The sequence below is a fragment of the Bos indicus genome, chromosome 2, assembly GCF_029378745.1.
Source record: "Bos indicus isolate NIAB-ARS_2022 breed Sahiwal x Tharparkar chromosome 2, NIAB-ARS_B.indTharparkar_mat_pri_1.0, whole genome shotgun sequence".
In the NCBI taxonomy this organism is placed as follows: Eukaryota; Metazoa; Chordata; class Mammalia; order Artiodactyla; family Bovidae; genus Bos; species Bos indicus.
In genome coordinates this window covers 124,108,445-124,136,024 of record NC_091761.1, presented here as the reverse complement: position 1 = coordinate 124,136,024, position 27,580 = coordinate 124,108,445, and the positions used below count along the sequence as shown (strand labels likewise).

Here is a 27,580-nt window from a genome sequence, read left to right as displayed (position 1 = left end):
GTATGAACAATGATAATTTGGGAAAAGAAAGTTGTGTTAGAGACTGTAAAATTGGAGTGAATTTTTAAAAATTAGGCTTAAAAAAATTTAAACTTGGAAGAAAAAACCCCCTCAAACAGATGTTCACAGCCTTACAGGGATAAAATTAAGGGATGTTGAATCCTTGTCATCAACTGGAGACACAGAGTTGGACATGACTTAGTGACTAAACGACAACTGGAGACCAACCTGAAATCTGAGGCACTGGGAGGTCTACTGGCCGGAGTTGTCACGTTGTCAGGATGACACAGGATTGCAGGGAAAGCTCTCAGGTCCACCTTCCAGCAGCACAGCTCTACAACCTGCCTTCTCTATTTACGTATCTTCTACATTCCCCAAAGGCCGAATTCCTCCTCCACAAATTTACAAGTCCTCTGACCTGATCCACTTTGACAAACCTCCTTCTCTTATTCCCCATGCTTTCCCAGCTCCCCGGCTTTGCTTACAACCATTTCCTTCAATAAGGCCTCCTATCCCACCCACCGTCTCCAAAGGTTCAGCCTAAGTGCTGTCTCCTCCTTGATGCCTCTGAACCTAGGGGAAGTTCCAACTCCCTTCTCCGAGTGCCCGCTTTACCCTAGTGGGATTTACCACTTGCAACCAAACTCCAGGAGGGCAAGAAACACTGACGGGGTCTTCCCTGTGAGTCGTACAGGGTGTGGTCTATAACAGGCCCAGGACGGTATTTTAAGCCTAGGAACAGCCCCCAGTGCGTGCAGTCTGCAAAGTGGCGCTCTCTCCTCCCAAGCTCGCTGCAGAGCCACACAGGCCCTCCAGCTTCCCTGCGGCTTTGACGGATGCCTTTCTACAGCCCCTCAAGGGTGGAGGCCAGACCAGAAGCACTGTATCTCTGGAACCTCCTCTAGAGACGGGTCAGACAAGTGATGCAGAGGACAAATGGGACAAAGTTCCTGAATGGTTTTTCTTCCGGTTCTGATTAAGCCCAATTCTAAGACGATGTACTACACGCTTCAGACGGATCACGGCAAGACCCTCAACAAATAGCACAGAAGAGACAACTGTGTTCAGGAGCTCATCCAGTGATGCTGAGTTGCTAAACTGATTCTTTTCTCATCAGCTTGGCTCTAAGTGTCTTGAGAGGAAGGAATTATAAATTTCCAGGAAACGTGACCATATTCTGTTGGGTGAGAAAAATCCTTCAGGCAAAGTGCTGGCTTCCTACCCGTGGGTGATCTCAAGGAACAAAACAGCGATAATACCATGAACTTTTTATGCTAAGAAAAAGATATCAAGAAAGATCAGAAAACATAACTTCAATTCAAGCACCATGAAATTTTGTCAAGCAAAAATAGTCTTTATTCAAATTTAATGGAAACAGGGGTCACTATACTTTGCAAGACGGGGAAAAATAAAATTAAAAAAAATTCTTTTCTTTTCTTAATATAAAACAATATAATCACAATACCAGAATATGGAACTCTACAGTTTATTTCCTATGGGTTACTGCAGGTATCAATTTTCCTTGACTGTGCTTGCTATTCACAACTTTGTTAAGTCCAAAAATATGAAACCAAAGTGGTAGGAAACTTAAGACTTAGCACTTTCACTAAATGGCATACATCAAAGGGCATCAATTCAAGGGCAAAATGGTTGAACTCACCATACCTACCTATGACATCATTCCAGCCTTAAAGCCATCCAGGTTCTGAGCTCCCTGTAGGAAAGGCCAGGCCTGAACGCCAAGGCATTCTGGATATTCTACCGTGGGCCATGAGTAAAAGGGGTTTTCAAAGAGAAGATTGTTTTCAGTCGAGCAGGAAGGCCTGGCCCCAGGAGGCTTTATGGAGAGGAAGCACTTAGATTTAACAATTGTAGACACACCATTAGGGGAATTAAAAATGTACAGTAGTGACGTATGTTCTACTCCAATCACTTGTGCTACGCTACCAAACATGTACAAAAAGACGTCTCGGGGAGTTCCAGCTGTGGCCGCGGCCAGTTAGGACCTCGAGTGAGACCTGGATCTAGACCGGGAGGGCGATCTGGACCCAGACCTGGACCGAGACCGGGTTTTTGAGGCGGACTTTGATCTGGAGCGTGATTCTGACGGAAGGTTTGGTTTCGATTTGGAATTGGACCTCGACCTGGACCGGGTCTCCTGATTGGCGCCGGCATCCTCACCCTCCCCTCGGCCTTCCCTCTGGCCGGACTCGGACTTGGCACGCTCCCGCTCCTTGGAGCCCGAGCGCGAGCGTGACCGGGATTGCGAGCGGTCCGCGTCGTCCTTTTTCTTCTTCTTGCTGCTGCCGCTCCCGCCGCCGCTGCCCGACTTGCTGTCTCGCTTGCCGCCCCGTTTCCGGCTCCTCTCGCTCTTGCTGCGGCTGCGGCTCCGGCTGCGGCTCTCCTCCCGGCTCCTCTTCCTCCCCTTCCTCTTGTCCTTGCTTTTGCTGCGGCTCCGGCTGCGGCTGCCCCCTTGGCTGCGGCTGCGGCTCTTGCGCAGGCTCTTCTCCTTGCTTCGGCTCCTGCTGGCGCTGCCCCGCGCCTCCTCCGCGCCCCTCTCCTGACTGCGGCTGCGGCTCTTGCTCTTGTGCCGGCTGGGGCTGCGGCTCTTGGACTTGCCGGTGCGGTCGCTGTTCTGCACCTTCTCCTCCGCCGGGTCTTTGCTCTTGCTGCGGCGCTTGTCGGCGCTGCGGCTGCGGCTGCGGCTCTTGTCCTTGCTGGGGCTGCGGCTCTTTTCCTTCTTGCTACGGCTACGGCTCTGGCTGCGGCTGCGGCTCTTGCTCCGGGAACGGGAGCCTGACCTGGGGAGACAGGGACGCTGCGTGGGACTTCAAACCTCAGGCCCCGTCAGAGATGGACTACAGCTACCTGTGGAGCTCTGCCCCACAAGGGAAGGCCCGGCTCGTTCTGGCCCAGGACTGCCTTCCGAACCCCCACGACTGCAGTCCTAGAGCTGAGAAAACTGGGGTGAGGGAAGGCTGGGAACACAGTAACCACCGAAGCGGGACCAGGTGCAGGTGGGCCCTGTGTGAATTCCAGGAACGCCTACCTGGACCGGGATCTGCTCTTAGAATGACTGCTTTTGCTGCTGCCGCTCCGGCTTCTGCTCTTACGAGAATGTCTGCTTCGAGAGCGAGACCTAGGGGAACAAATATGTACTTTTAATACTTGCTGACAAAACACTGAGTGAATAGTCAATTAAGACATCTTTTCAACCAAACATGCACCACCCTGGAAGTTTCCAGACACCAAGCTGAAAGCGAACTCTCTCCCACGCACTGGGCCCAGAGATAGTCACCTGCAAACACTCCTCCAATCCCCAACGCCCGTTTCCCCGGCACCTGCTGTTTTGCTGGGTTTCTTCCTTATTCCCACCGATGCCACTGTGCTTCACCAGCTCCTGGCACCAGAAACCACAGCCATCCTGGACTTGCCTCCCTCCCTCACTCTCTTCTGCACTGGCGACTCTCCTCTTTATCTTCTCCACTTAACTACGTCGGCCGCCCCCCGCCCTGCCCAAGCCACCACCACTCTCCCTGCTACCACAAAGACCCCTAAGTGGCCTTCCTGAATACACCTCTGCCTTTCACTTAGTCATACAATTCACTGAGATCAGAGAGTTGTTTTTAAATACAGTTGACTCTTGAAGAACATGAGTTTGAACTGCATTGGGTCCCCTTACACATGGGGTTTTCTTCAATAAGTATGGCCTGCAATACTACACAGCTGCAGCTGGTTGAATCCATGGGTGTGGGAACTCTGTATATGAATGGTTGGCACCCCAAACCCCACTTGTCCAAGGGTCAACTGTACACTTCAAGTTTAAAAAACCTTTAGTACCAAGACTGTAGACTCTATCGTTTCCTATCAAAAGCAACCAGGGCTCCTTGGGGAACATGACCAATGCCTTTGCAGGAAAAGCAAAGATGGGACTTATCACCATGACAGAGACTTTCAAAGATTTCTGGACACTATTATCTAAGAAAGAACTGCTCAAAATACTTAATCTGTATCTTAATCACATCCCTCTAGACCTAACTTCCAGTTTATGAAGTTCAGGGAATAAAGTATAAGTTCAACAATATAAAGAGAAAACATAAATTCAGAATGTGGGGCAGTATTTAAAAAAAGAGACTAAGAAAAGTAAATGTCATGGGGTGGGAGGGGGGAATGATATAGGCAGGCTACTTCAGACTGAAGAGACCCAACTCCTTCCAACACATGACTGGATGAATCCTGGCCAGGAGAAAACACAGCTCCATGGACATCAATGAACAACTGGGGAAACCTGAATACGACCTGGACATTAGATGACTTTATGGAATCACCAATAACGTTGTTAGGTAAAAAAATATAAGTGTGGTTAATCTCATTCTTGGAGACATATTATTAGTTAGGGATGAAGTGTCAGTTTCTACACCTTCTCTTTAAATGGTACAGCAAAATAAGCGCATAGGGTGGGTCTATAAACACAGAGAAAGGCAAACTTTCAGCACTGTTGAAGCTATGGGGAGGGCATGAATGCTCATGAACTATTCTGTCAATATTTAATGTTTAAAAATGTTGTAATGAAAAATTTGGGTAAGTATTTAGTAAAGCACATTCACACAGAAATCAAACAAAATCAAAAGACACAGAAGCCAGCTTGAAGGGCTCCCAATGACCAAAGACAGAATAATTTGAGCCAATAATTTGAGTCACTAAAAAATTGACTGCAATGCATCAAACACTAAATATACAAAGATCCAATAATTTATTCAAAATGATGCTAAACAAGCAACCTCATCACCACTTTTGGGTGTTGCTTGGCACATTCAATATTCTGCAAACTGGTAAATAAAGGTATCAACTTTTATTTTCCTTTTCTTATACAAATTTTTTGTTAGGGTGGTAGCAAAAGGGTATATAAGAGGGAAATCATCTCTCACAGAACTAATGCCTTTAAATGCACAAAGAATGAGAAAATTAGACAGCCATCCTGCTACAACTGCTGCTGAATGGTTTGAGCGGTGACGCTCAGCAGACACTGACACTGGAGGGGCTGCTGCTGCGGAGCTGTATGATGTGCAGCTCCCGCCGATAAACGTTATCATCATCCAGAGTGAGACATCCAGATCCCACACAAGGGATGCAACACAAGTACAAAGCCCCTGCTAAAATCCTGGCCTTACTCTACGCGCCCTCAAGATCTAACTGCAACATTATGGGAAACACAGGGGATAAGATAGAGGGATGTGTCTACACCACCAGAAAAATACAATCTGCAAACTTTCAACTGTGGAAAATCTTCAAAACAGAACACCGTTTCTTCTACAACTAAATGCATGGAGAATAAGGAGAGTGAAGGAGGAGATAGCTGTGATTTAAAGAACTGAGACACATGTCATTTGATTGCAATGTGCAGACCTACTGGGATTCTAATGTGAACCAACTACAAACATACACGTGTAATGAGGCACCTGAGGAAAGCTGAACACAGACGTGTTGTGACGTGGCTTCATTATTTTATTTCAAAGGTTAGATACCCACTGAAGTATTTATAGACGGAATGACAGGATGTCTAGACTTGCCTTCAAACAGTGTAGCAGGAGGGGGTGATGAAGCAAGACGGGCAAAATAAAAAGTACTGAAGCTGGATGGGCAATAAGTATAAGGGGGCTGAGGTTCATATTTTCTCTAATGTTTTATATATTTAATATTGTCCACAATAAAAAGTTAAAAAACAAAATAACAAAACCTGGAAGGCTTAATGCCTTCTCACTGCTCTTAACCCTCAACCTGGCCTGTGGCTCAGCAGGAACTGGCTCTCTGCTGTCTCATCACAAGCTGCTCTCCTCTGCTTTGTCCATTCCCCCACCAGGGCCTTCAAAAAACATTGTCTTCTCTGCTAAAAAGGCATTACCCCCTCTCTTTGCCCATCATGTCCAACACAGCCTTTAGGGATCAGTTTCTATGACATATCCTCAGGGAAGTCTCTGCCAGTTCTTCAGAGCTGGGCTATATACTTTTCCTTTAACATCCTAAGCACGATAGTAATTATTTGCTCAATGCCCATCATCTCCACTAGACTGAGCTTCATGAGAGCATGGACCGTATCTGTCTTATTTACAAGTGTCTGGTCCATCTGCAGAGCAGCTGCTGAATAAGACAAAGTCTCCGTTCCTGAGTAGCTGGAGTATCTGGGAGAGTAGCCAATGGGCCAGTGGTCATGCTGCCCCCAGTAATAGTATAATCTAGGGGACTCAGGAATAAATGTGAAAGGAGGTCACTGATACCTGCCTCAGAGAAAGGACTTTACTTCTATTTGTACTCATGACAAAAGTGTTCAAGAGTTTTACAAATAAATGTTCAGGTCAAAGTTCTGAGTTACTGAAGCAGATAGAACCACAGTACTGGAGACTTCCACAGGACAATAAAAATGGATTATCTATGTGCTCTTTGGGGCTTCCCAGATGGGTCAATGGTAAAGAATCCACTTGCAATGCAGGAGATTCAAGTTTGACCCCTGGGTTGGGAGGATCCCTTGGAGAAGGAAATGGCAACCCACTCCCGTATTCTTGCCTGGGAAATCCCATGGACAGAGAAGCCTGGTGGGCTACAGTCCATGGAGTCACAAAGAGTGGGACACGACTCAGCGACTAAACAACACGTGTTCATTAATGAATTTATAGCAAGCTTAAACACTTGAAGCCTTCAACAGTACCTTGAGTGACTCCGGCTCCTGGAGTAGGACCTGCGTCTTCTGGAGCCAGGTTTGTCTTCAACTAATCTGATTTTTCTGCCATTGACTTCCGTTCCATCTAACTTTTCCAAAGCTCTTTTCATATCAGAGTAAGACACAAATTCAATCACCCCTTCATTTTTGCGTCCCTTGTGGGCATCTGCATAAGTCACTTCTCCTGCCTGACGCATATAATCCTAAGAAAAACAAAATCCCGGAATAGGTTGAGACACATTTTATGAAAATACCTAACACAAACATCATCATGAAAGTTTCCCCTTGCCTTTAAGAAGAAATGCCAGGTTTCTCAGGTTGACCTTAGGTATTTCCAGCTACACACCAACTATTTACTGAGGTTCTTTAAAGAATCAGACATTAGGTGGGTAGTAGAGATAATAAATATTTAACAGTTCCTGTAAACTGTTTTGTTTGAATATAAATTTTACAATTGAATATAAAATTTTTTAGTTAACCATCATTTCCCAATTTTTTTAGTGGTAGGTTCTCTGATTATAGAAGTTTTAGAAACTCAAACTTAACTATATTTAAGTCAAGTCTTTTACATTTCATTATAAATTCTTATTGAAAACATGTATAGTTGTTGATAAACATCTAAGGTAAAATGTAAACAAAATCATAATGGATTGGTAAAGACAAAAAGACAACAGAACAGTGTTGTCCAGCCCTGGCTTCTGCAATGACTGCTGTAAAGCTCTTTGCTCTTTCTCTTTGAGGACTTAATATAATCCAATTGGTTGGCTGGAGAGAATACAACCAACATGCCAGATGAACACAGGAGATGTGATTAGTGTTTAAAAAGAAAACGAAATCTGGATAAATTTAAAACTTGGGGTCTTGTGGCCAGTTTCCCCATGTTTGTTTATACATAAAATATACCCCAAAATAAGTATCTGTGGAATGAATACATAAATATCCCATAGCAATTCGTTTTTGTTATTGCTTTCCTCTCCATATTTTACAAAGTTACCAACACTGAATATATGCTGTTTGATACTATTTCTTTGCTCAGTGTCATAAAACGTATACATGTCTTAACATGACCTACATTCTTCATAATTAGTGTGTCCAATACTTCCTAACTGTTGGGACTTTTAGGCTTTACATATAGTCTTTTGCTACTATTCATAATCTACCAATGAACATCTTCATACAAAAATTTCTTTACTTCAACTGAATTATTTGCAGGACTGGTGATTCTGGGCAAAAGGCACAAGGCCCATATATCAATGATTTATCATCCAAACTGGCATACATCTTAAAGAGTAAGGAAAATGTTATGATGTTATGCCACACCTGGGACTATCCTGGGCAAGGTGAGATACTGCCATACTTCCAAATCCTTAATAACAGCTCCTAACATATTGAATGTTGTTGATAAGCAGGATTTAATTAATGCAGTCCTATATACAGTCACATGAGGTAGATACAATCATTACTCTCATTTTACAGGAAAATGAAATACAAGAGATATTAAGCAAACTGTTCAAGATCATTCAGGTATTAATATTAAGCGAAGGAGCTGGGATCTGAACATAACATCCAGACTTCGGAACGTAATTCTTAGTACCACCCACACCGTGGGTGAAACGACCAATTCTCTGCAGTTCATCTCAACATCACCAGTGGGTAGCATGCATTTACACATTTTAAAAACTGACAGTATTCCTTTCGCTTATTTTATTTTGCATTTTCTTGGTTAATAGCTAGCATTTATTGTGCCTGGAACCATTCCAATTTTTCATATAAAAATGCATTATTTTGTCAACAGACGTGAATATTAATCTTCTTCATAGTTCAACAGTATGAGGCCCAAGAGGAAAGTAAGTTACTCAAGTAAAATAACCAGTAAGTGGCAGAGCTGGGAATCCACCCAGGCAGGTAGGCTCCTAAGTCCTGCTCTGAAGGCTCCCTTGACTTCCTAGGAAATCAACTGCTCTCCTCTCCTGAGTTAAATTGCCAAGCGCATGGAAGCATAATACCAACTGAGGATGTTGGCTAGGCTCCATTTTAACCCCAAATTTGAAAGTCTTTCTAGTTTTAATTCATAATGTTCAATTCTTAACTTTCAGAATACTGGAGTCATTTCTTAAGGGAACAGTCTTGCTGGCAGACACTCAGTAAGGGCCTGCTGTAATGCTGACAACCAACAGTGTGCTAGAAAAAAATACCAGCATATGTTTTAATCCCAGCTCTTCTGCTAAGACCAACTGTGAACTAACATTTCCTGTATCTCATCTTTGTTAGCTAAAGACTGTTGAGAGCAGTTTAAAAAAAAAAAAAGATGTAAAAGCACTTTGATAAGTTAAGACTACCTGAATGTGAAGGATTCCTAACTATGAACCTAAGTATACCCACTCATTTTGCTCGAGATGACTTGTTTAAGAAGAAGTGAGATAGGAAACTCCAATCCTCCTTTACATTTGCCCTCCTAAGACCACTCAGGTTAAGACACTACTCAATAAGGTTTTTTCCCTTTTGAGATTACAACTTTTTCAGGATAGGGAATTCCTTGGCTGTCCAGTGGTTAAGACTCCGAGCTTTCACTGCTGTGGGCCTAGGTTCGATCTTCAGCAGGAATAGGGGAACTAAGATCCCACAAGCTCCATGGCCAAAAAAAATAACAACAATAAACAAATTCGATGAAAAACAAATAAATCTTAGAAAAGAACATGGGTCAGATAGTTATTTGCACCAGTGAGGCTCTATGTTGGAAGCTGACACAAACTTGCATATTACAACTAATATTGCAGGAAACACCGTTAGTTGTAATTTTTTCTTTTATTAGGGCAAAACTACACTGTGATCTCTCTGTAACATTCTCCACAGAGAAAACTTCATATAACATAGGCTGTCCCCAGCATGCCGGTCCTGTAACATACAGGATAGTGAGGTTCTGATTGTGTTCCTGTGGAAACTTTAATTGGAAAATTTTCAGATACTCTGGGAAAGCTTTCTCGGTGTGCCTGGGCCTGTATAAAATGACCTCTTTCCCAAACTTAACTCCTGCCCAACTGTATCCCAGAAGGTTAACAGGGCCCAAACCTTTAGGTCTTGCCAGCTGCAGCGACTTGACAAATTCTCCACAATAAGTCTGTATTCTGTGCGTGTAGGAGGGCCGTATTTATCTCGGCCACTTCTTCTATAACCATATCCACCTTTGGAAGGTTCAAATAGATGAGATTACTTCAGTGGAGGAAAAAGAAAAAACAACACAGCACACATTCCCCTTATTAAATATACCATCTACCCCCACCCCAAAGAATATATATATTTTAACTCTATCCCCACCCTTAATTCTAATCTAGATTAAAATAAGCAATCAGCTAACACGAAAATTTAATTTAATTTACAAAGTTGTAAGTATATATATTCATTAATACTTATATTTAAAATTAACATGCATAAATTACAAATTATTAACAATTTAGAAATAAGTAACCAAATTACTAAATCGGTTACTGGTGTTACTCACAGTGATTAAAACTTTTGTGAATATTTTATATGGAAAAAAAAAGTTTTCAGGCACCTATTTCAGTTTAATCTCATCTGTGTCTAACCCTTGGGATCCTCACCACCCAGGTCTAATGGGGAAAGGTTGCGGTCGTCACATGGCTTCCTGTTTTTGGTCAGCCAAGGGCCACAATGGTTCAAAGAGCCACGCATGGAAAGGTAACCCAAGGTCAGCAAATGGAACAGGCAGTCATCTTAGCCTCAAAGGATTCTTTTAATTAAAACATTGAGGTCTTTGTTAAATCTATGTTAAACAATTGCATTACAGAGAAAAAAAACAACAACACAAACACACATCATTAAACATATTTATAAAGTATTAAAACAAGAAATTTATGTCAATTTAATTAAAATTAAACATTATTAAAGATGTTTATTTACAATTTTACATTTAAAAAGATACATAATTTATAAATCAAATGGCTTAAATAATCAATACATTTTAATGTAACATTAATCAATTAATTAAAAAATTAACATTTAATAACAGAGGCATGTCACCGATACAAATGCCCTTTAAATGCTTACTGCGTCCAGAACCGTAACTGCCATCTCGTCGTGGGCCGCGGGCATGCTCAACAATTACTCGCTCACCACAAAGGTCTTTGCCATTCAGTTCATAAACAGCATCATCTGCATCTCGCAGATCATCAAATTCCACAAACCCATATCTAGAAAAGAGCAAACAAAATCCTGGTTGGTACCATTCTGACACCGGTTTCACTAACACAAAGAGAAAGCACTGAGGCTCATGCTTAGCAAAGGTTCGGCAGGTCTGGCAAACTACGGCTCAGCTTTCTCTTCCCTTTAGCTGAAACCATTCAGTTTTGTGTCCATGGGCACGCAAAAGGGCAGGGAGACTTCTCAAGGTTGACTCCTGTATTTCTAGTAGGAGGCTGGCTAAATAGAGATCATTTCTTCTGTTCCCCAAGTAGCTGGTGGCAACTGCAAAGACCTCCACAGGGATGCTTGGTATAAGGTATTAAAATATGTAGTCCTACAAGATTGAATATTTGCTCTTTCAACTCATAGTAAAAACTCATCTTTTTAGCTTTAGTCTCAAAGTAGTATCTTAGAGAATAGTTAGACCTACATTCAGGCACTGTGTCTTAACTGTTAGATCATGCTTGGAATAATAAACCAAGTTTAAAAAAAGTACTGTAATTCTCCTCAGTGAAAGAAAAAAGCTTTTAAAGTCCCCTTTTCTCTACCTAAACAAGTCACAGGTGAATTGACTAACCCTAGTTTTTAGGAAAAAACTACCAATGAAAAAAATTTGGAGCTATTCTCTTCTTCACGATATTCCAAATTCACTTCCATGTTTATAGGTAGGCTAAAATTCTCTAAAATCTATATACAACTGTGCAAACTTCTTTTACATAGTACTGCTAGGAATTTCCCAGCAAACAAACAGGTTTGGTGGTTTAACACAGATCCAAAAGAAAACAACCTCCTATCCCAATCCTGTTAATGCCCGTTGAAGGGAAAAACTTATAAAACCCAAATGCAAAATTTGTAAGATATTTATAAGCAAAGTCAAACAAACGCCCTATAAACTATATTATCAATAAACTTAGTTTGGTCTGATGTGGCCGTGAAAAGTCTAGCTTTGTGAGAACTGTCTATACTGAAAAATCAAAACCATCTCAATCACACAAGTTACAATCAACACCTTTAAACTTTTAACAGAGCTAAGTACACAGACACTGACTGGTGTCCCTCTGGGTTTAAACCTACTGAGACTAAAAACAAGTTCTAAGACCTGCCAGAAGTTCATCCAGCCTGACCAAAATTATTCCACTTTCTTTAGCAGGTAATGCTGTACTCAGCAACATGTTAAGAGAACCAAAACTGAGGAAGTCTTCCTTTACTAAAGAGTCTCTCAAGGTGACAATGTACAGCTAAAAACTTTGTTATGCTGAAATGTCTGTGAGTGGCATTCAAACCTCAAGAGTCACTGAAGCTCAATTCCATTAAAGAAAAGTAACACAGAAACACCCAGGGTTTAATAAGAAACGTTCTACAGGAACAGAATTCAGAACACACCTGGCTCAGCTTATGGATTATGGAGACTTTAAAGCACGGTTCACACTTCCATGAGCTGGAACTGCCCAGCAGCGTATTAAGAATGGTTTTGCCCATAACTGTCATAGTTGATACAGCAAGTAAAACCTCTCAAAATCAGTAAAATGTACTATGTTAAAAAGTGCTTTATGGTCATAAAAAATCTCTAACAGATAAAATACACTGCAGCTAGCTGTCTTTTCCCAAGTAGAGTGGGTCTTCAGGAAAGCTACGCTATCACTTTAAGAGACAAAATTAAAGAGCATATTAAAATTTTTTTTTCTACTTTGGTTTATTTCTAAATAGATAATAAAACACCTTGCCCCCAGAAGTACATTGCTTAACTGTCAAGACTGGTCACAGGTCTGCTTTGCCAACTTGCCCAGATGCCAAGTACAGAGGGATGAGAGAAAACATCCAACACGGGCATGATGAAGTGGCCTCCCCTCCCCTCTAAGCGTTCACACTGGCTCAGCACCATTCAATGCCCTTAATTCATTTGATGTGATGTCAGAAGGACAACAGCTGATTTGCGAGGATTATATTAAGACATCACAGAACACCTGTTTTCTTCAAAACAACTAGGGTTTACAACCACTTGGGAGTCAGAGAACGCAAGACCCCAAGCCCTGCAAGTAACCTGAAATAGAAAGCCAGATGTGTGTTGACAAGCGATGCTTTGGTCAGAACTCTGTGGCAGAGCATCCTCCCAGACTCCAGGATCACCCTGTGCACACTAAGAGCTCATCCTGCCTCTGAGGGAAGGTGACAATCTGCTAAGTGGAGACACAGTTATCTAAAAAAAGATAATAATAATAATAATGCTCACAGTGATCAATCTTTCTCTGCAGCTGAGGCTCAAGCAAGGCACACTTTCCCAATAAAACTTTTCTCTGAGTTGTAGCGATCCATTTGTGTCATCAGAAGAAAAGGACCCCTGCAGTTCTTCCCTAATATTTACTACATTTCTAAGAAGTCCCAATGAGCAGATTACTTAGTAGCCATATTTTTGGGGGATATCTTAAACACCTATTAAAACAGCTGACTTAAGATATAATTTATCCCACAGAAAAATCTTGGCTACCACTCTGAAAAGCCACAAAATCTATCTGTAACGTTTTAATGCCAAAGTCCAGTCCAAGATTAAATCAGGACCTGACTGTCACTCTTCTCTGTCACTGACTTGCTGGGTGGGCCTGGAAGACAAAGCCAAATATCCTCCTGCACCATACACCATGCCTGGTGTGATTCCTGTTCTGTAAGCAAAGATCAGATCAGATCAGTGTGTGGCTGCTTCCACCATATCACTGTTCATGTAGATCCGTTTTACTGAAAGGATGACCTCACTTCACTGAATAGAGTGAATGAGTTCCCTAAATCAGGCAGAAGACTAGATAGCAACAATAAAATGGTACTGAATATTTATTAAGTAACCTCTATGTACTAAACGTTACTTATTTAATAAACACGGTACCCAAGAACCAGGTGCCGTTATCTGTTTTACAGATGAGCAAACTGAGGCACACTGCATTAAACAATTGAAACAGCAGATGTTCAGACTGCGGCCTGACTTCAGAACTCCATTAGGACTGGAGCAGCAGGAACTGGCCTGGATTTTAGTCTGGGTTCCACTGCAAACCAATTCTGAAAGCACGTTAAAATCACTTTATTTCTCTGAATCCTAGGGAGCTATACTACGTATCTCTCAGGTTTCTCCTAACATCACAAGTATGATAAAGTTAGTCCTCCTCTGGCTTAATGATGGGACAAAATTTTAGTTTTATTTAAATAGTTTGTCTCTGAATTAAATTTTTGTGCCTTTAAGAAAGTAAAGCTCTCCCTGATAACATCAGACAATCTTTCTAAATAGATCTTAAAATTCCTTTGTGCTTTGCAGCAAAAAAAAAAAAAACACAAAACCACCACCATGAAACTGATCTCCTCTCCCCTAAAGTACTCTCCTCTCGAATTCTTTGCCAGAGTAGGGATGCAAAATACACACATGCATGCGTGCACACTGAGCTGGCATGCGTGCACTCAGACATTCCACTGAGATGACCTGTACACAAGCCTTATGGTCACAACCTAGCAGATAAATTTCTTAATTCTAGCTGCAGACATCCTTTCTCTTCTCTATGAAAAATGACCATCTTTCAGTAACTCTAGTATGAGAATGAAGATGAAGTAATTTGGGAGAATGAACCTATGACAGATTATAAAATCCCTCTAAGGCAGGGACTGATAAAAACACAAACCAAAACCCCACCAGTATGCCTCCTCTGGCTTGACTCTCAGATGTTACATCTGTCCTCTCTCTCTGCCTGTGTAAAGGAACAAAAAGCCTGGCCTACCTATTAAATGCAAATCTTTCCAATTAAAAGAAAAATTCCTTTCTTCAGTGTTCTTTTACAACTGCCTTTCCCCGAACTGTTTTCCTCTAGAATATGTTTAATCCTGACAAATCTAGTCAAAAAATGAAGAGGAATCCCTGCCATTTTCTAAGAAAAGTGAGTACCATGATTCTTACTGAATATTGACAGGTAATCTGGACACTACAAACAAAAGCCTTTGAGTTACGTGGGCTGTTCTAAACCTCAATCCATTCTTACATCACTGCCAATGCTCAGGTCTTCCCCATTCAACAGCTAACGGACTGCTCAGACTGTCAGTCAGAACTCTGAAATGCTGGAGCTGGAATGACACACTTTTAAAACTGAAGTACTCCAAGACTTCCGTTTTCGAAAAGTTGATCAGTTTTTCACCCAAGAAGAATGACCACCCGAGGTTGGGATATTGTGCACACCCCCTGATCCCAATAACCTACGCCAGTGGTCCCCAACACCACTCTGTATGTCCTACTGCAGAGAATGGGGAGCCTGCCTTACCCTCTAGGGAGGGCTTAGGGCCACCTCCGTCTTCCAAACACCTTCCCTGAATGGGGGTGACTGAAGGGGTGTGCACCACCAGCTGACTGACGGGGAGTGGGGCCGAGGGGCGAGGGGAAGCAAGCCTCCATGCGTGTGCCTGCCCTCACCCGCCAGCGCTGCTCACCGCGGGGCACGCCTTGGATGCTCGCTCTGTAAGAAACATTTGCCCCTTTCCACGGTGGATCTCTGCTCACCTTTGTCCTAAAACTGTGCCACATGCTTTTCTTTGTATGTGGACATGACAGTCCTCAGCCAACATCAGCAGGATGTGAGTTTTGTTTTCCCAATGTGGTGAGCCATTCCCACATTCACTGGCAAGAACCGAACCTCTCCATGGCTGGTCAGGATTAGGGATGTTGCTGTAGCCAAGGAAAAATTTTCATCTGTTGAAGTTAACCCATGGGGTGGCTTGAACCCTGAAACTAGGGTCAAAAGCAATGTACTTTAAGGGCACAGCCCTTAAATCTACCCTGAAAGAAATGGCATTCAGTGAACAGGAATCGAAACAGCTCTCTTTCAAAGCACTCAGTGTTGGTCCTACGCTTCAGTCAGTTTGTGTCATGAGGTGCAAAAGGGGCACACGGACAGGACTGTAATAAAAAAACAAATTCTTGCTCTCTGCATAAAGTGCTGGGAAAACTGCAGAAAGGCACTTCTGCAACCAACTCTCTAGTGCTCAGGTGAAGCCAACTCAGAAAGCTTGTGACAATTGTGTTACTATCCCCAATACCAAAAGTCTGCAAAATTCCAGGGAAGCAGTGGTCAGGCTCTCAAAATAAAATTGACCAATGTCCCATTCACTGCCCTGGGTCACAGATTACGGTTCCAATTTGACAACCCCAGTAACTGGGGGTTGTATGTAACCCACTGCTAGGAGCTGCTACCACAAAAAGTGGGTTCCTGAGATCCTTTCTATCCTGAGACAGGAAGGAGGCTGCTCTGGGCATTCCGGCCTCCCTCTTTAGCCTCCGAGGAGGGAGGGCCATCACGGCCACCCGTGGAAGGTGGATGACTTACCCGTGCTCACTGAGTGGCAGAGCTGGGGTGCGACTTCAGGGCTCACCAGTACCCAGTCTGGGGCTCTTTTCACGTCGGCAAACTGGCAGTTCCCGCACACCAAGAGCTCTCTGCTTAGAGCTAGTGTGGATTCCTGGTCTGCAAACGTTGGCCACATCTCAGTCTGCACTTGATCTTTCCCCACCTTCAAAGAAGAAAACCTACCTCATGATTCCTCTCTTCTCGGTCCCCCGACCGTTAGATTCACTCCTAACCGCCCTGTCATCGCCCCTGACTGCCTCCCCCTGGTGATCCCCTCAGGGCACTGCCTCGTTCTACTGTGCGCTCCCTCTGCTGGGCTCTCAGGGTGCTCTCTTCCTCTCTGGTAGACAAGCAGGGTCTCACCTCACTTTGCTCTAGAATGTGGCTACTTTTACTTAGGCAACTTGTCTGTTTCAACGTAGCAGGGAAAGCCAGCTGCTGTATCCTTCTTTTGCTCAGAGGTCTATGCTGACTCCTAAAGATCTTTGTTGACCCATTCTCTAACTCTGGAATGCCTTGATCACACAAGGTGAATCAGAACCACCGTCTTCTGTCGACTTGAGAATTCTCTTCCATGAGTCCCAGAAACTTCCATTAGCACTTCTATTCAATTTTTTGTTTTACATGATAATGTTTTGGTGACCTTTCAAGCCTTGTTCTTTTTTTTCCTTTTCCACCAGATTTAACAGAATATAATGGAATTAAGTTTTAATCAAGGCAGAATTGACTAGGTCTCACATATTTCTTTCAGTATTAAAATGTAATTCAAACAGTAGAAAAATGTCAAGCCTTGTTCTTTTTCCTTGTGCTTATCTTCTCATTTGATTATGAGCTCTTTAACAAACGCTACTATCTAAATAGTGCCTGGCACAAGTAAATACTTCATCTATAATATTTCATTCATTCTTCATGACATGTGAAGAATGCACTACTACTCCCACTTTACAAGGAGAAAATGAGGCTGGGAGAGGTTAGGCCATTCGCACAGAGTCCAGGAGCTCCCAGGCAGCACAGCTGGACTAGAGCCCAGGCCCACCTGACTCCAGAACCCGAGCTCTTAGCCACAAGGCCACACTGCCTTTGTAAAGGCAGGTGTTTCTTCTCTCCCACAGTCCCGAGTGTAATTCTTTCAAATTCAACAAATGCTGCTGCTTGGCTTGATAATCTAATCTCAGATAAGCCAGGCTATATTAACATTTTTTTTGATACAGTCGGGTAAATTCTCCAGAGCAAAAAAGAAATTGATGTTGGGGCAGGTGAAGAACCTCTAAGCTTGGGGTATGTGACAACCAGGTTACTTTCACTCCTCTTTTGGTTCCCATTAGCCAGTGTCAGCCATCTGGTCCTTCCGAAAACATGTGTGGGTTCAGAACATAACAGACTAGAAGAATAGAGGAAAAATAAGATTATTCTGTGCAGTCCCCATTCTGGAGGCCCCATATTAACCCCTGGAATCGGTCTTTGGTTTTAAGGCTCAGCAAAAATTAGACCAGCATAGAGATGATGGAAAGTTGGGCCTAGAGGTGGTAAATGTGAATGGACATTGACAGTATTATGTACTTAAGGATGCGTTTAATTAGTTTTGTAAGGAATGGTAACTGGGACCAAAAAATATAAGCATGAATGGTGTGGGAAAAAAAACAGACCAGAAATCAAAGAATATGATAAGGTTTACAGACTTTCAATTAAACAATGATTATAGCAGCAACTAGAAAAATACTTTGCAGATGACAGGCATCTATAATTTAACTCCAAACCACTGTTTTGTTCTTTTTTCCAAACCACTATTAACATGACTATTCTAGCCCACCTCCTTCCCTTTTCATATAATAATATTATTATTCCCTATAATAATGTTTACAACTGTGAGCTTTCCTGATCATTTCACAGATGAAGAAATGAAGACTTAGAACAGTTAAATAAAGGCAACCCAATATCTGGGATTCTTTAGACCTAGGTCCTCACCTAATATTAACACTATTGCCATGCTCTTCTGTCTCCATGCCAGTGGAAAGAAGTGCTCCATAGAGCAGACAGTTTGAGAAATGTAAGCTCTAGCACAGAAAACCAGCTACATCAAATTACGTGCTGTGGAAGACTAATGCCCACATGAATATTAACATCTTATGAGAAATATTAAATGACAAGGAATATCATTTCTGCATCTGATGTGTACTGACAAGTTGCGAACATTCTCTAAGCTACTAGTGGAACCAAACCTGTATGTCAATTACCAACATTTCAACACCAGTCAAGGAATATACAGAAAGATGATATAGTCATTAAGAAGACCAGCCCATCTCTGAGGGAATATTCACATACTGGAGTGAGAAAAAAGAACAGACATAATCATTATTCTAAAAACTAAGTGATAATACAAAATTCCTTCAGAAAGCAGGAGGAAGAGGGGAATCTATAACCAAATTCAAACCTAGTTTTACTGTGCAACCGGTCTATGAGCTTATTTACCATTTTTTTTTCAACTATCCAAACTATTTCAAAAATGAACTAAGAAAATTCCCTTTCATATGCAGTTACCATATTCCTACCCTACAAAATGGGACTACCCCTAGTAAGCAACACACTTGTAAATCGTTTGTGGCTCAATCTATCACAACCATAACCCCTCTGTCATAATGGAATGTATCACTGTGACCTTTAAAGTCAACAGGGCTGCTTTCCTTAAAGGAGGGTAAACACAATCACACCTGCATCCATTTCAATTTCCTGACATTTATCAATATTAAGGGTAAATGAAATTAAGAAGTCTCAAAAGAGGTCAACTATTCTCTGATGGGGTTTCCCTGATAGCTCAGTTGGTAAAGAATCCACCTGTGATGCAGGAGACGCCAGTTCGATTCCTGGGGGTGGGAAGATCCACTGGAGAAGGGACAGGCTACCACTCCAGTGTTCTTGGGTCTCCCTTGTGGCTCAGCTGGTAAAGAATCCGCCTGCAATGCTGGAGACCTGGGTTTGATCCCTGGGTTGGGAAGATCCCTGGAGAAGGGAAAGGCTACCACTCCAGTATTCTAGCCTGGAGAATTCCACGGACTGTATAGTTCACAGGGTCACAGAAAGTTGGACACGACTTGAGAGACTAACTTTACTCTCTGATGACACACTTGAAGTTCATGAAGACTCGATCACAAATTAAAAACAGTTTAAAAGAACTCAAAGAGATGAAAGTCGTACTGCTGATTTAGAATAAAACTCTTGGAATGGAAGATACAATCACTGTTACTTGCAGTTAATGAAACAAAGGTGTACACTCAGCAGACAACACTATCTGGATCCACACCAAAGCTACAAACAAAACCAGTTTGTACTTACCTCTAAACGACACTACAAGCAGGGTGACAGACGTTAAAGCCTCTGAGAGGTTATGCCTCTTGGGACCATCTTGGCTCTTTCCACGTCCCTCATAACCGCCTCACAGTCTCTGTTTGTTTTGGGTTAAAGATGCCTCTCCCCGTGCTACCTTGGGGATGCCTTTCCCGTGAAAATTATTTAATTCACTTAATATTTTAATGCAAGTTTCACATTCCTTAAACATTAATGGATCAATAGCTTTGTTTCATCCACATGAAGTAACTTTTCTCAAAGTCAGTCATCTGGTCTGTGGTTCCTGACCCCCTTGCTCGAGCCTCCTGCTCACCTCTTTGCCTCCAGTCCTCCCACTCACCCTGGGTCTTGGGGGCCGGTGTTCATGAAGGCCTGCCTCTGGCATCCAGGCACAAGACATGGCTGGGGACCCTGGCGGAGGGCCCCGAGTGCTTCTTCAGGAATCTAGAGGTGCCGTTCCAGGACCTCTAGACTTTCATCTCCACATACAGCAAGAGTCATGTAGGGCATTTCCTGAAAACACAGGCGTGCAAATCCAGGGCACAAACCACCCCTCACCTCCAGGATACTCCAAGACCAGACAGCCCTAGCAATGACAACACAACAGAGACTGTTTACGCCTTTTACCTGCACAAAATCCTACCTGGTTCTCAGCCATCACAAAGCTGACACCAGCCTTTAGCTCTTCAAACAGTAGCCTGAGGAGAATCAGGTGCAGTCTCTGCCCAGGGCCAATGTCATTAAAACAAAACAGACCACCTATCTCACTTGTTGGTCTGCTGGAAGCCAGTGCAGAGAGACTAAGGACTTCTGGCAGTGGAACCCGAACTATCTTCTCACCCCTGGAGGCAAGGCCCCAAAGGACAGGACTGAACCATCTGGAACAGCGTGAAAGCAGCTTTGACCTACACCGCCCATGTTGTATCTGGTATGTGCATAAATCAGATCTTCAGTTTCCAGAGTTGTCAATAACTCATTCTGTGACCTTGGACCAGTCACTCTAAATTCCTGTGCCTCAGTTTCCCTGTCAGTACAAACTAGAGATAACACTTGTTTATTTTAAAATTTCAGTGTTAACTTACAAATTCATAAATACTATCCCCAAGAGTATTCTCTCAGATGCTTTGAGCATCTTTCTTCTGAGGAACTCAAAATACAATCTTCTGTTTAGGCTACGTGGAAGAATAAGAAAATCCTGTGAACCCAAACCACATTTTATCTAGTCTACATCCTGTGCCTACTTTTTAAGAAGGGAAGAACATTTCACGTGGCCCTTAAATTCATTTGATACCTCAATCAGGAAAGGAGGAGCAAGCTATTAAAGTGAGAATAGAGATTTAAGATGACTTGGACAGGTTACTGTAGAAGATGTTTATTCTTTTCACAAACTGATTGGGAAACCAGGAACAAGGAGTGGGAGTCTCAAGCCAGGGCAGTTTAAGGTGGTAGGTAACACTTGGTCAAATCACAGCATGGTATGATTTCTTGGTACTGACTTTTTAAAATGACAGAAATTTAAAAATTACCCACAGCTTAAGGGGAAAAAAAAATATATATATATATATACACTATATATATATATTTTTGGAGGTATGTTGACTTCGGTACAAAAACAACTTGGTCACATTTGTAACAGTTACATTACGAACAAAACAGTGACAGATGCTACTTAATCCACAGTCCTGCTTTTTCATGATTTCTTATTTAAGAAAAGCTCTTGTAAGACACCTGCAACCATTTCACCTGGTAAACTAACAAAGACTTTAAACAACACAACTGCTCCTGCTGATGAGCTGCTGTGACGGGTGTGCCCAGGCACTGCTGGTACGAGTGGAACTGGCGTAGCTTTGCTGGACACTTATTTGGCTATGCCCATGGAGAGCTTTCAAAGTGTTCACTCCTGCTGTGACATGCATTTTACTTCCTAGAACCTGTTCTAAGGAATGATTAAAAATGTAAACAAAGTTTTATGCACATGACATCCATCACAAGGTTATACACAACAGCAAGAATTTAGAGACAACCTAGGAAGAATGCTTGGGTAAAGCATGATTCAGCCATACAATGGATTTTAGGTAGCCACTAAATGATGTTTATGTGAAAGACTTTAATGTAACAGAATAAAATATGTGAGAAAAATTAAGCATACAAAGAGGAACATAAAATCGCACATAAAACCTTGTCTATGTTAAAAGGATTATTAATGATAACTTCTACATGCTTTTGGTATTGTCTAAATTATCTACAACGAACCTGTATTTATTTTCTAGTCAGTCAAAAAGTTATTCTTAAAAAAGTTCTTCAATCTGTTATGCTTGGTAAGCTAAATGGATAAGGCTTAAAGGCTGCAAGATAACTTCTAACACATATATTTGGATATTCTAATTTAAAAAGTCATAATATTAAAACATTATGGTCAAGAGTAAGTTCAGAAAAATAGGAACTCTTAAATATGGCAAGTGAAAATATAAATAAATAATATGGAAACCAAAAGGTAGCCAAAGTTCAAAACGTGTATAGTCAGTTCTTCACATCTGTGGCTGATTGAACCTGTGGGTGTGGGGAGTGGACTATGGGACCTAGGCGTCCATAGACTTGAGTATCTGCAACGGGTCCCAGAACGAATCCTGTGAGTATACTGAGGGATAATGGTATACACTCTTGTTTCCAAGTCTATTTTTAGGAATCTGCCCTAAGATTTACATAAAGGATATTTTCCATATTTATATGGAAGATATTTATATATGTACAAAATAGTGGAAGACCAAAGACAATCGCCTTGTCGTACAACATGGTTTCGCTTATGTACACTATATTAAACAGTATTTACATGTGGGAATACTATGTAGCGCTTAAGAACTAGGTTGCAAGAGATCACTTAATGACAAAGAGGATCAGACTGTTAGGTAGCAGCAGGTTACAAAACAGAACCTAACAGTATGAATCCAAGCTTGTGAAAAAGGGAGGTGAGGAGGCTGAAGAAGTGCATGCAAGAAAAGGCAAAGTCTAAGTGCAAAGAATGTCATTTTTAATCAGAAATAAAACAGTATTTTGAAATGTCATACAAATTAAGTATGGGCTTTTTTCTGGGGGTGGAGGTGGGGCACACCTCACAGCTTGCAGGATCTTAGTTTCCTGACCAGGGACTGAACCCAGGCCCTCAGCAGTGAAAGCGCTGAGTCCTAATCACTGGACTGCCAGGGAATTCCCAAGAATGGGTTTTTAATAATAAACGAATAGTTCAATTAGCCAGAAACCAATAACTTCAAATTCAATTATATTTTCCTTATTGCCTCTTTAAAAAACAAGAAGAAAAACAAGCTCTCATCAAGGATTCAGTCAAAAGAGAACATCCCTGTGTAGGTTCTGGGGTTGGCAGAGATTCTATCCCAGTATCTCAGGCCTAACAATGTCCTACAGTGCTCAGGAACTAACAGAAAAACGATGCAACTCGCTGAAGCCTTAATACATTTAAAAAATTAACTAAGGTATCTTCCACTTGAAGGAATTTTAAGCAAAGGGTGAAAACAAAGAACTTCTTGGTAATACTTAGATATCATGAAAATCCAATTACACCTCTGAAAATTCTGGCTGTTCACAGTTTCACTGTAATATGAAACACAGGTTTTGAAATTTATAGCAAAGTTTCCCTGGAGAGTTTCAATTCACAGATTTAACCAACTAAAAAAACCAACCCCCGCCCCCCCAACTCCTCAATGGTTTGGGGGTTTACCTGTCCAGCTACTAGGCAAATAAAATAATCGTAGGATAGGATCTGTCTCATTCACTAACTAAAATATGGAAAAAATTAAAATATAAAGATCTATGAGCAAGACTACAATATTGTGTGGCAAAATACTGTATTAAAAACCTATCTACATTTTATATGAAAAAAGAAAAAAGTGACTAACAAAAAAGAAAGTTCACAGAATTCACAAATAATCAAAGACAGCAAAAGTTACCACAGAGCTGGCAGGGCTCTAACGGGTGCTAATATTGCTGCTTCCTTGACCCCTGGTCCCCCAGTGCTCCTGCTGGAGTCAGTGTGGCACATACAGATGGAGACCAGAGGGGATCTGGAGAGGCCTAAATGGTCGTGGGAGATTTACAGCACGTGTTCGTGGTCCCAAATTGAACCATCTTTCCAGGAGTTCTCTAAAACAAAGGCAATCTAGATTAGGGTTACCTGGTACAATAAAAGCAGGCAATGCACTCCTGTATACATCTCCCTTCTCCTGATCCCAAGAGGGTCCATAAAAGGTTCTCCTGGATACTAAATCTCCTCTGGAGAGTTCATCTGCTTCCTCGTTTGGTCAACCTTTCTATTTATACCATTGCATTATGCCTATTTAATTCTGAACTTTACACACAGTCCTTCAGCTCAACTTATCTACTGTCTACTGATGAATCTCACTTCTACAAATTTCCAACTCTTCAGCAATCTTCAAAGCCCTAACCATCCAAATTCTGCTTTTCAGTTTCAGAGATACTTATAATCACAATCCAGATGTGTTAAAAGTGATTCTCAAGGAGCTCTATTATGCTTCCTAAGTTCTCAGGACTGTAAATTTACATATGTTGCTAAATTATGCCATCCTTTTAAACTCCTCTGCACTACTGCCATCTACTCCAGTCAATTTGTGTTTGAAATACAACTATCTGCTTTGTTCAGAAGTCATTTTCCTCTGCAAGGATTCCTGAATGCTTCCAGGAGGTGCACCAGTTTGGTGTCTGTCACACCTGCCTTCAAATCCCTAGAATGACTTCCCATTCCTCATTCCTTTGACTTTCAACCGCAGATTTCATGCATCCCACGGTTTAGCTGCACAACTGCAAAAATGAATAGTCCCCCTAGAGACCCATGTATATACGGTCCTGCAAGGAGCAGTGGTTCTTCGTCTTGTATCACCATTTCTCAGGTTGCTCAACTACTCCCTCCAGAGCACGTGATTTTGAATGTTTAGTGTAAAACCTTATAGTTGTTTCTGATTTATGTTTTTAAACTTCTAGATCATTTGTTAGACTCATCCAAGCTAGGCTGTTTACTGTATTTCAAAATTCTTCCTCATTCAACCATCACCAGTTGGGACATACACTATTCCCAGACACTTCACTTCAAGACCCCATCAATCCATACTTCAAAGCCTATTTCAAACAAACTGCTCCAAGTTTCACTTTCTGAGTTTAAACAGAGAGCAAGCATTTCTTAATTCAAATGTAGGCACTTAATTTACTCAAGAGTGGAATTGTTTTTCTGCCTCCTCCCTTCATTCAGCACATCAACAGCCATCTTGGTTGTTATCAACACATTTGTTTCATTAATTAGTTTCCATTAATTATTTTCCCATTAGTATCAACATCATTTCTTGCTATCACTTGAGTAACCTTAGAGAACAGACCTCACCAAATATGCTTTCATGTTACTAAACATTTAACAAGCTGTCTCCTTAGGATCATGGTCAGATCCCTTTGATTACAGAAACCATTTACAGCTATAAGCCAAATGCTTTACAATTCTTATCTCTAATCTTCCTTTTCCTGGTGGATGAGGAAACTCAGAATCAGAGAAGTCACTTGTTCATAGAAAGTAAGTGGTGAAGATAGGATTTGACGCAGGCCTGTCTGCTTTCAAAACCCATGCTTTCCCCAAAATTTAATTATTCTGTCAACTTGGTTGGGCTCTGAAGAAAACCGGGAGTTTGAACTTAATCATTCAGACACATATTTATCACAGTAACAACCCCCTGCCCAACTTAAGAGCTGAAAGCTCTAATGTACAAAATGAAGAAAGTCCTAAGCCTTCTACTTTGAAAGAAATTAGCATTCATAATGAACACTTGACGGAGGACACTTCCCTTAATAAGAAGGTGATTCTTCCTAACAATTTGAAATGACTTTTTAAACTCAGCCAACAGTTTGAGTACATTCTAGCTTACGATGTTTGTCCAGTGTTCAATTAAAACTTCATAAACCTCTCAAGTGTTAGCTGCTAGCATTACTTTGGGGAATAAACTCTAGTCATGTCAGACCTGTTGCAGAGCAGGTCTTAAAAAGGGGAGGGGGCAGACAAGAGTTCTCTAACATACAAGGTTTAGTACCCTAAAATATTTCCCCTACTCCTTTTTTTAATATCCGTGTCTTTGAAGTCCTACATAACATTTCCTGGTTCTCCGTTTTCCCTGTTGAGTATCTTCTCCAGTCCTGACTCATCTGTTATCCCTGAAACTTGTAGCTCCTGTGGGCCCTGCTCTACCAAGATAGATCAGAATACAAGTAACACACCATAGCCGGGGAGGAAGTCAGCAATTTTCTAACTCTAGGTCTCCGTCTACATCAACGAGTTGACAACTCACAGTGGCCACTATTCTCCAACAAATTCGACAACCTCAGAGCAATTTCCTGGCAAGCTGAGGAACGGAAACCCCAGCATGGAAACTGTACGCAGTCTTAAAAGATAGGTGGCTAAGACTTTTAATTTACCTCTGTAGAGGGAACAGTGAAGGCTTTCAGAACCCCAAGTCGATACTTTTGAAACCGTCCCTAGACTATTCAAACCAGAGTCTCCCGCCCAAAAAAAGAATAGCACATGGCAAATCTAAAAAAAAGAAGGCGGGGGTGGGGGGCTGGTCCCTTCAGAGCTCCCGTCCCTGGGAGAGATGCGCTGTGACCATCTGATCCAGTAAACTGGGTAAGAAGTGAAAAGGAAGCAGGAAATCTGTTTCCAGCAGCCCTCAGAGCGGGAAAGGTCGGTCTCCGCTGGAGACGAACCAGGCCCCGGTCCCAGGGCCCGAGAAGGAAAAACCCAGGCCGCCCTGGAGCTGTGTGCCCTCCCGCCCGCAGCCCCAGTCCCACTCGGGTTTTCCTCCCCCCCGTCCCACTCAGCGGCTCACCATCGCTCCCATTATCCCTCCGCCACCCCCACCCGCGCAGGCGCAGTAGGAACTGGGGCCTACCCGCGCCCCCGAGGCGCCGCTACTATGGCGGAGCCGGAGATGGCCGGTAACAGCTCCTAGTGGGGCAGGCGTCCCTCTCCCGTCCCCGCGGCCTCCCGCCACCGCCGGGGGCCCCGTCACCACACGGCAGGCCCCTCTTCAGTCCTCCTCACCCGTTCTTCAGATCCACCTCCAGGATCTTCCCATAGCCCTTAAAGAAGCGCTCCACATCGCGCTCCCGGGCCTGGTAGCTCAGGCGGCCGATGTACACCCGTGGCATCCCGGCAACGGCGGCGGCTACTTGGCCCGGCCCCAGCCCCCCTTAGGCGGCGGCCGGCGAAGCGAGAGCGCGGCGACGGCGGCGGCGGCAACGGGCGGGCGGCGGGACGGACGTAGCCGAACCCGGTGACGTACGCGAGCACGCAGCTCGCGAGCACGCGCCTCCCGCCTCCCCGCAGGCGGAGGGTAACGGGAGGGAGAGAGCGCGTTCGCTTCCCGCCCGGCCAGGGACGGGGGCGGGGCCTGTCCGCGGGCGCGCCGGCGCGGGGCGGAGCCAGGTGATCGACAGGCGGTGCGGGCGGGTGCGTGGGCACGTTCTCTCGCGAGCTTGGCGCGCAGCGTAGCCCGCTGGCTTCGCCGCTTCCCCCGGAAGCGTCCATGCCTCCGTCCACAATCCTGCGAGTGTTTCTGCTTTTGTCCTTTGCACCGGGAGTGGCTTCGACTTTTCGAGCAGGAGATTTGGAATTAAACCTGGCTTCTAGTCATCTAAATATCTGTGACCTTGGGCTCGTTACGCCCTCCTCGTTGAGTCCCGTTTGTTTTCTCTATAAAAGGGGAGAGTAACTGCAACCCTCCAGAGTTGTTCTGAGAAGTATAGGACATCCCAGCGCATCTTAAGTGCCCAATAAAGTAACAGCAGTATTATTTTAAAAATAGGACTTGTTTTAATGAAACCAACGTGGAAAGTGAAGAAGGCTGGAACTAGAGCCAGATTAGGCTTGATACTGGCTACATTACTGGACCAT

At 42.9% G+C, this 27,580-nt stretch overlaps 1 protein-coding gene across 6 annotated transcripts; it reads right to left on the bottom strand.

Annotated features, from left to right (window-relative positions):
• Window positions 1–1,333: 1,333 nt before the first annotated feature.
• Window positions 1,334–27,052, bottom strand: SRSF4 (serine and arginine rich splicing factor 4). 6 transcript variants are annotated; one of them, XM_070774963.1, is made up of 8 exons: window positions 26,729–27,052; window positions 16,261–16,444; window positions 15,438–15,602; window positions 10,781–10,923; window positions 9,785–9,897; window positions 6,704–6,918; window positions 3,050–3,139; window positions 1,334–2,801 (listed from the first exon to the last, which is right to left on the bottom strand). In XM_070774963.1, the coding sequence occupies exons 3-8, from the start codon at window positions 15,500–15,502 to the stop codon at window positions 2,000–2,002; spliced, it is 1,428 nt and encodes a 475-aa protein (XP_070631064.1). In that variant the 5' UTR covers window positions 15,503–15,602; window positions 16,261–16,444; window positions 26,729–27,052; the 3' UTR covers window positions 1,334–1,999. The 6 variants fall into 6 exon arrangements, with proteins under 6 accessions (XP_070631064.1, XP_070631067.1, XP_070631066.1 ...); XM_070774966.1 differs by lacking the exons at window positions 15,438–15,602; window positions 26,729–27,052 and adding an exon at window positions 10,315–10,496 and having other exon boundaries at window positions 16,261–26,450; XM_070774965.1 differs by lacking the exons at window positions 15,438–15,602; window positions 26,729–27,052 and adding an exon at window positions 10,315–10,463 and having other exon boundaries at window positions 16,261–26,450.
• Window positions 27,053–27,580: the final 528 nt, after the last annotated feature.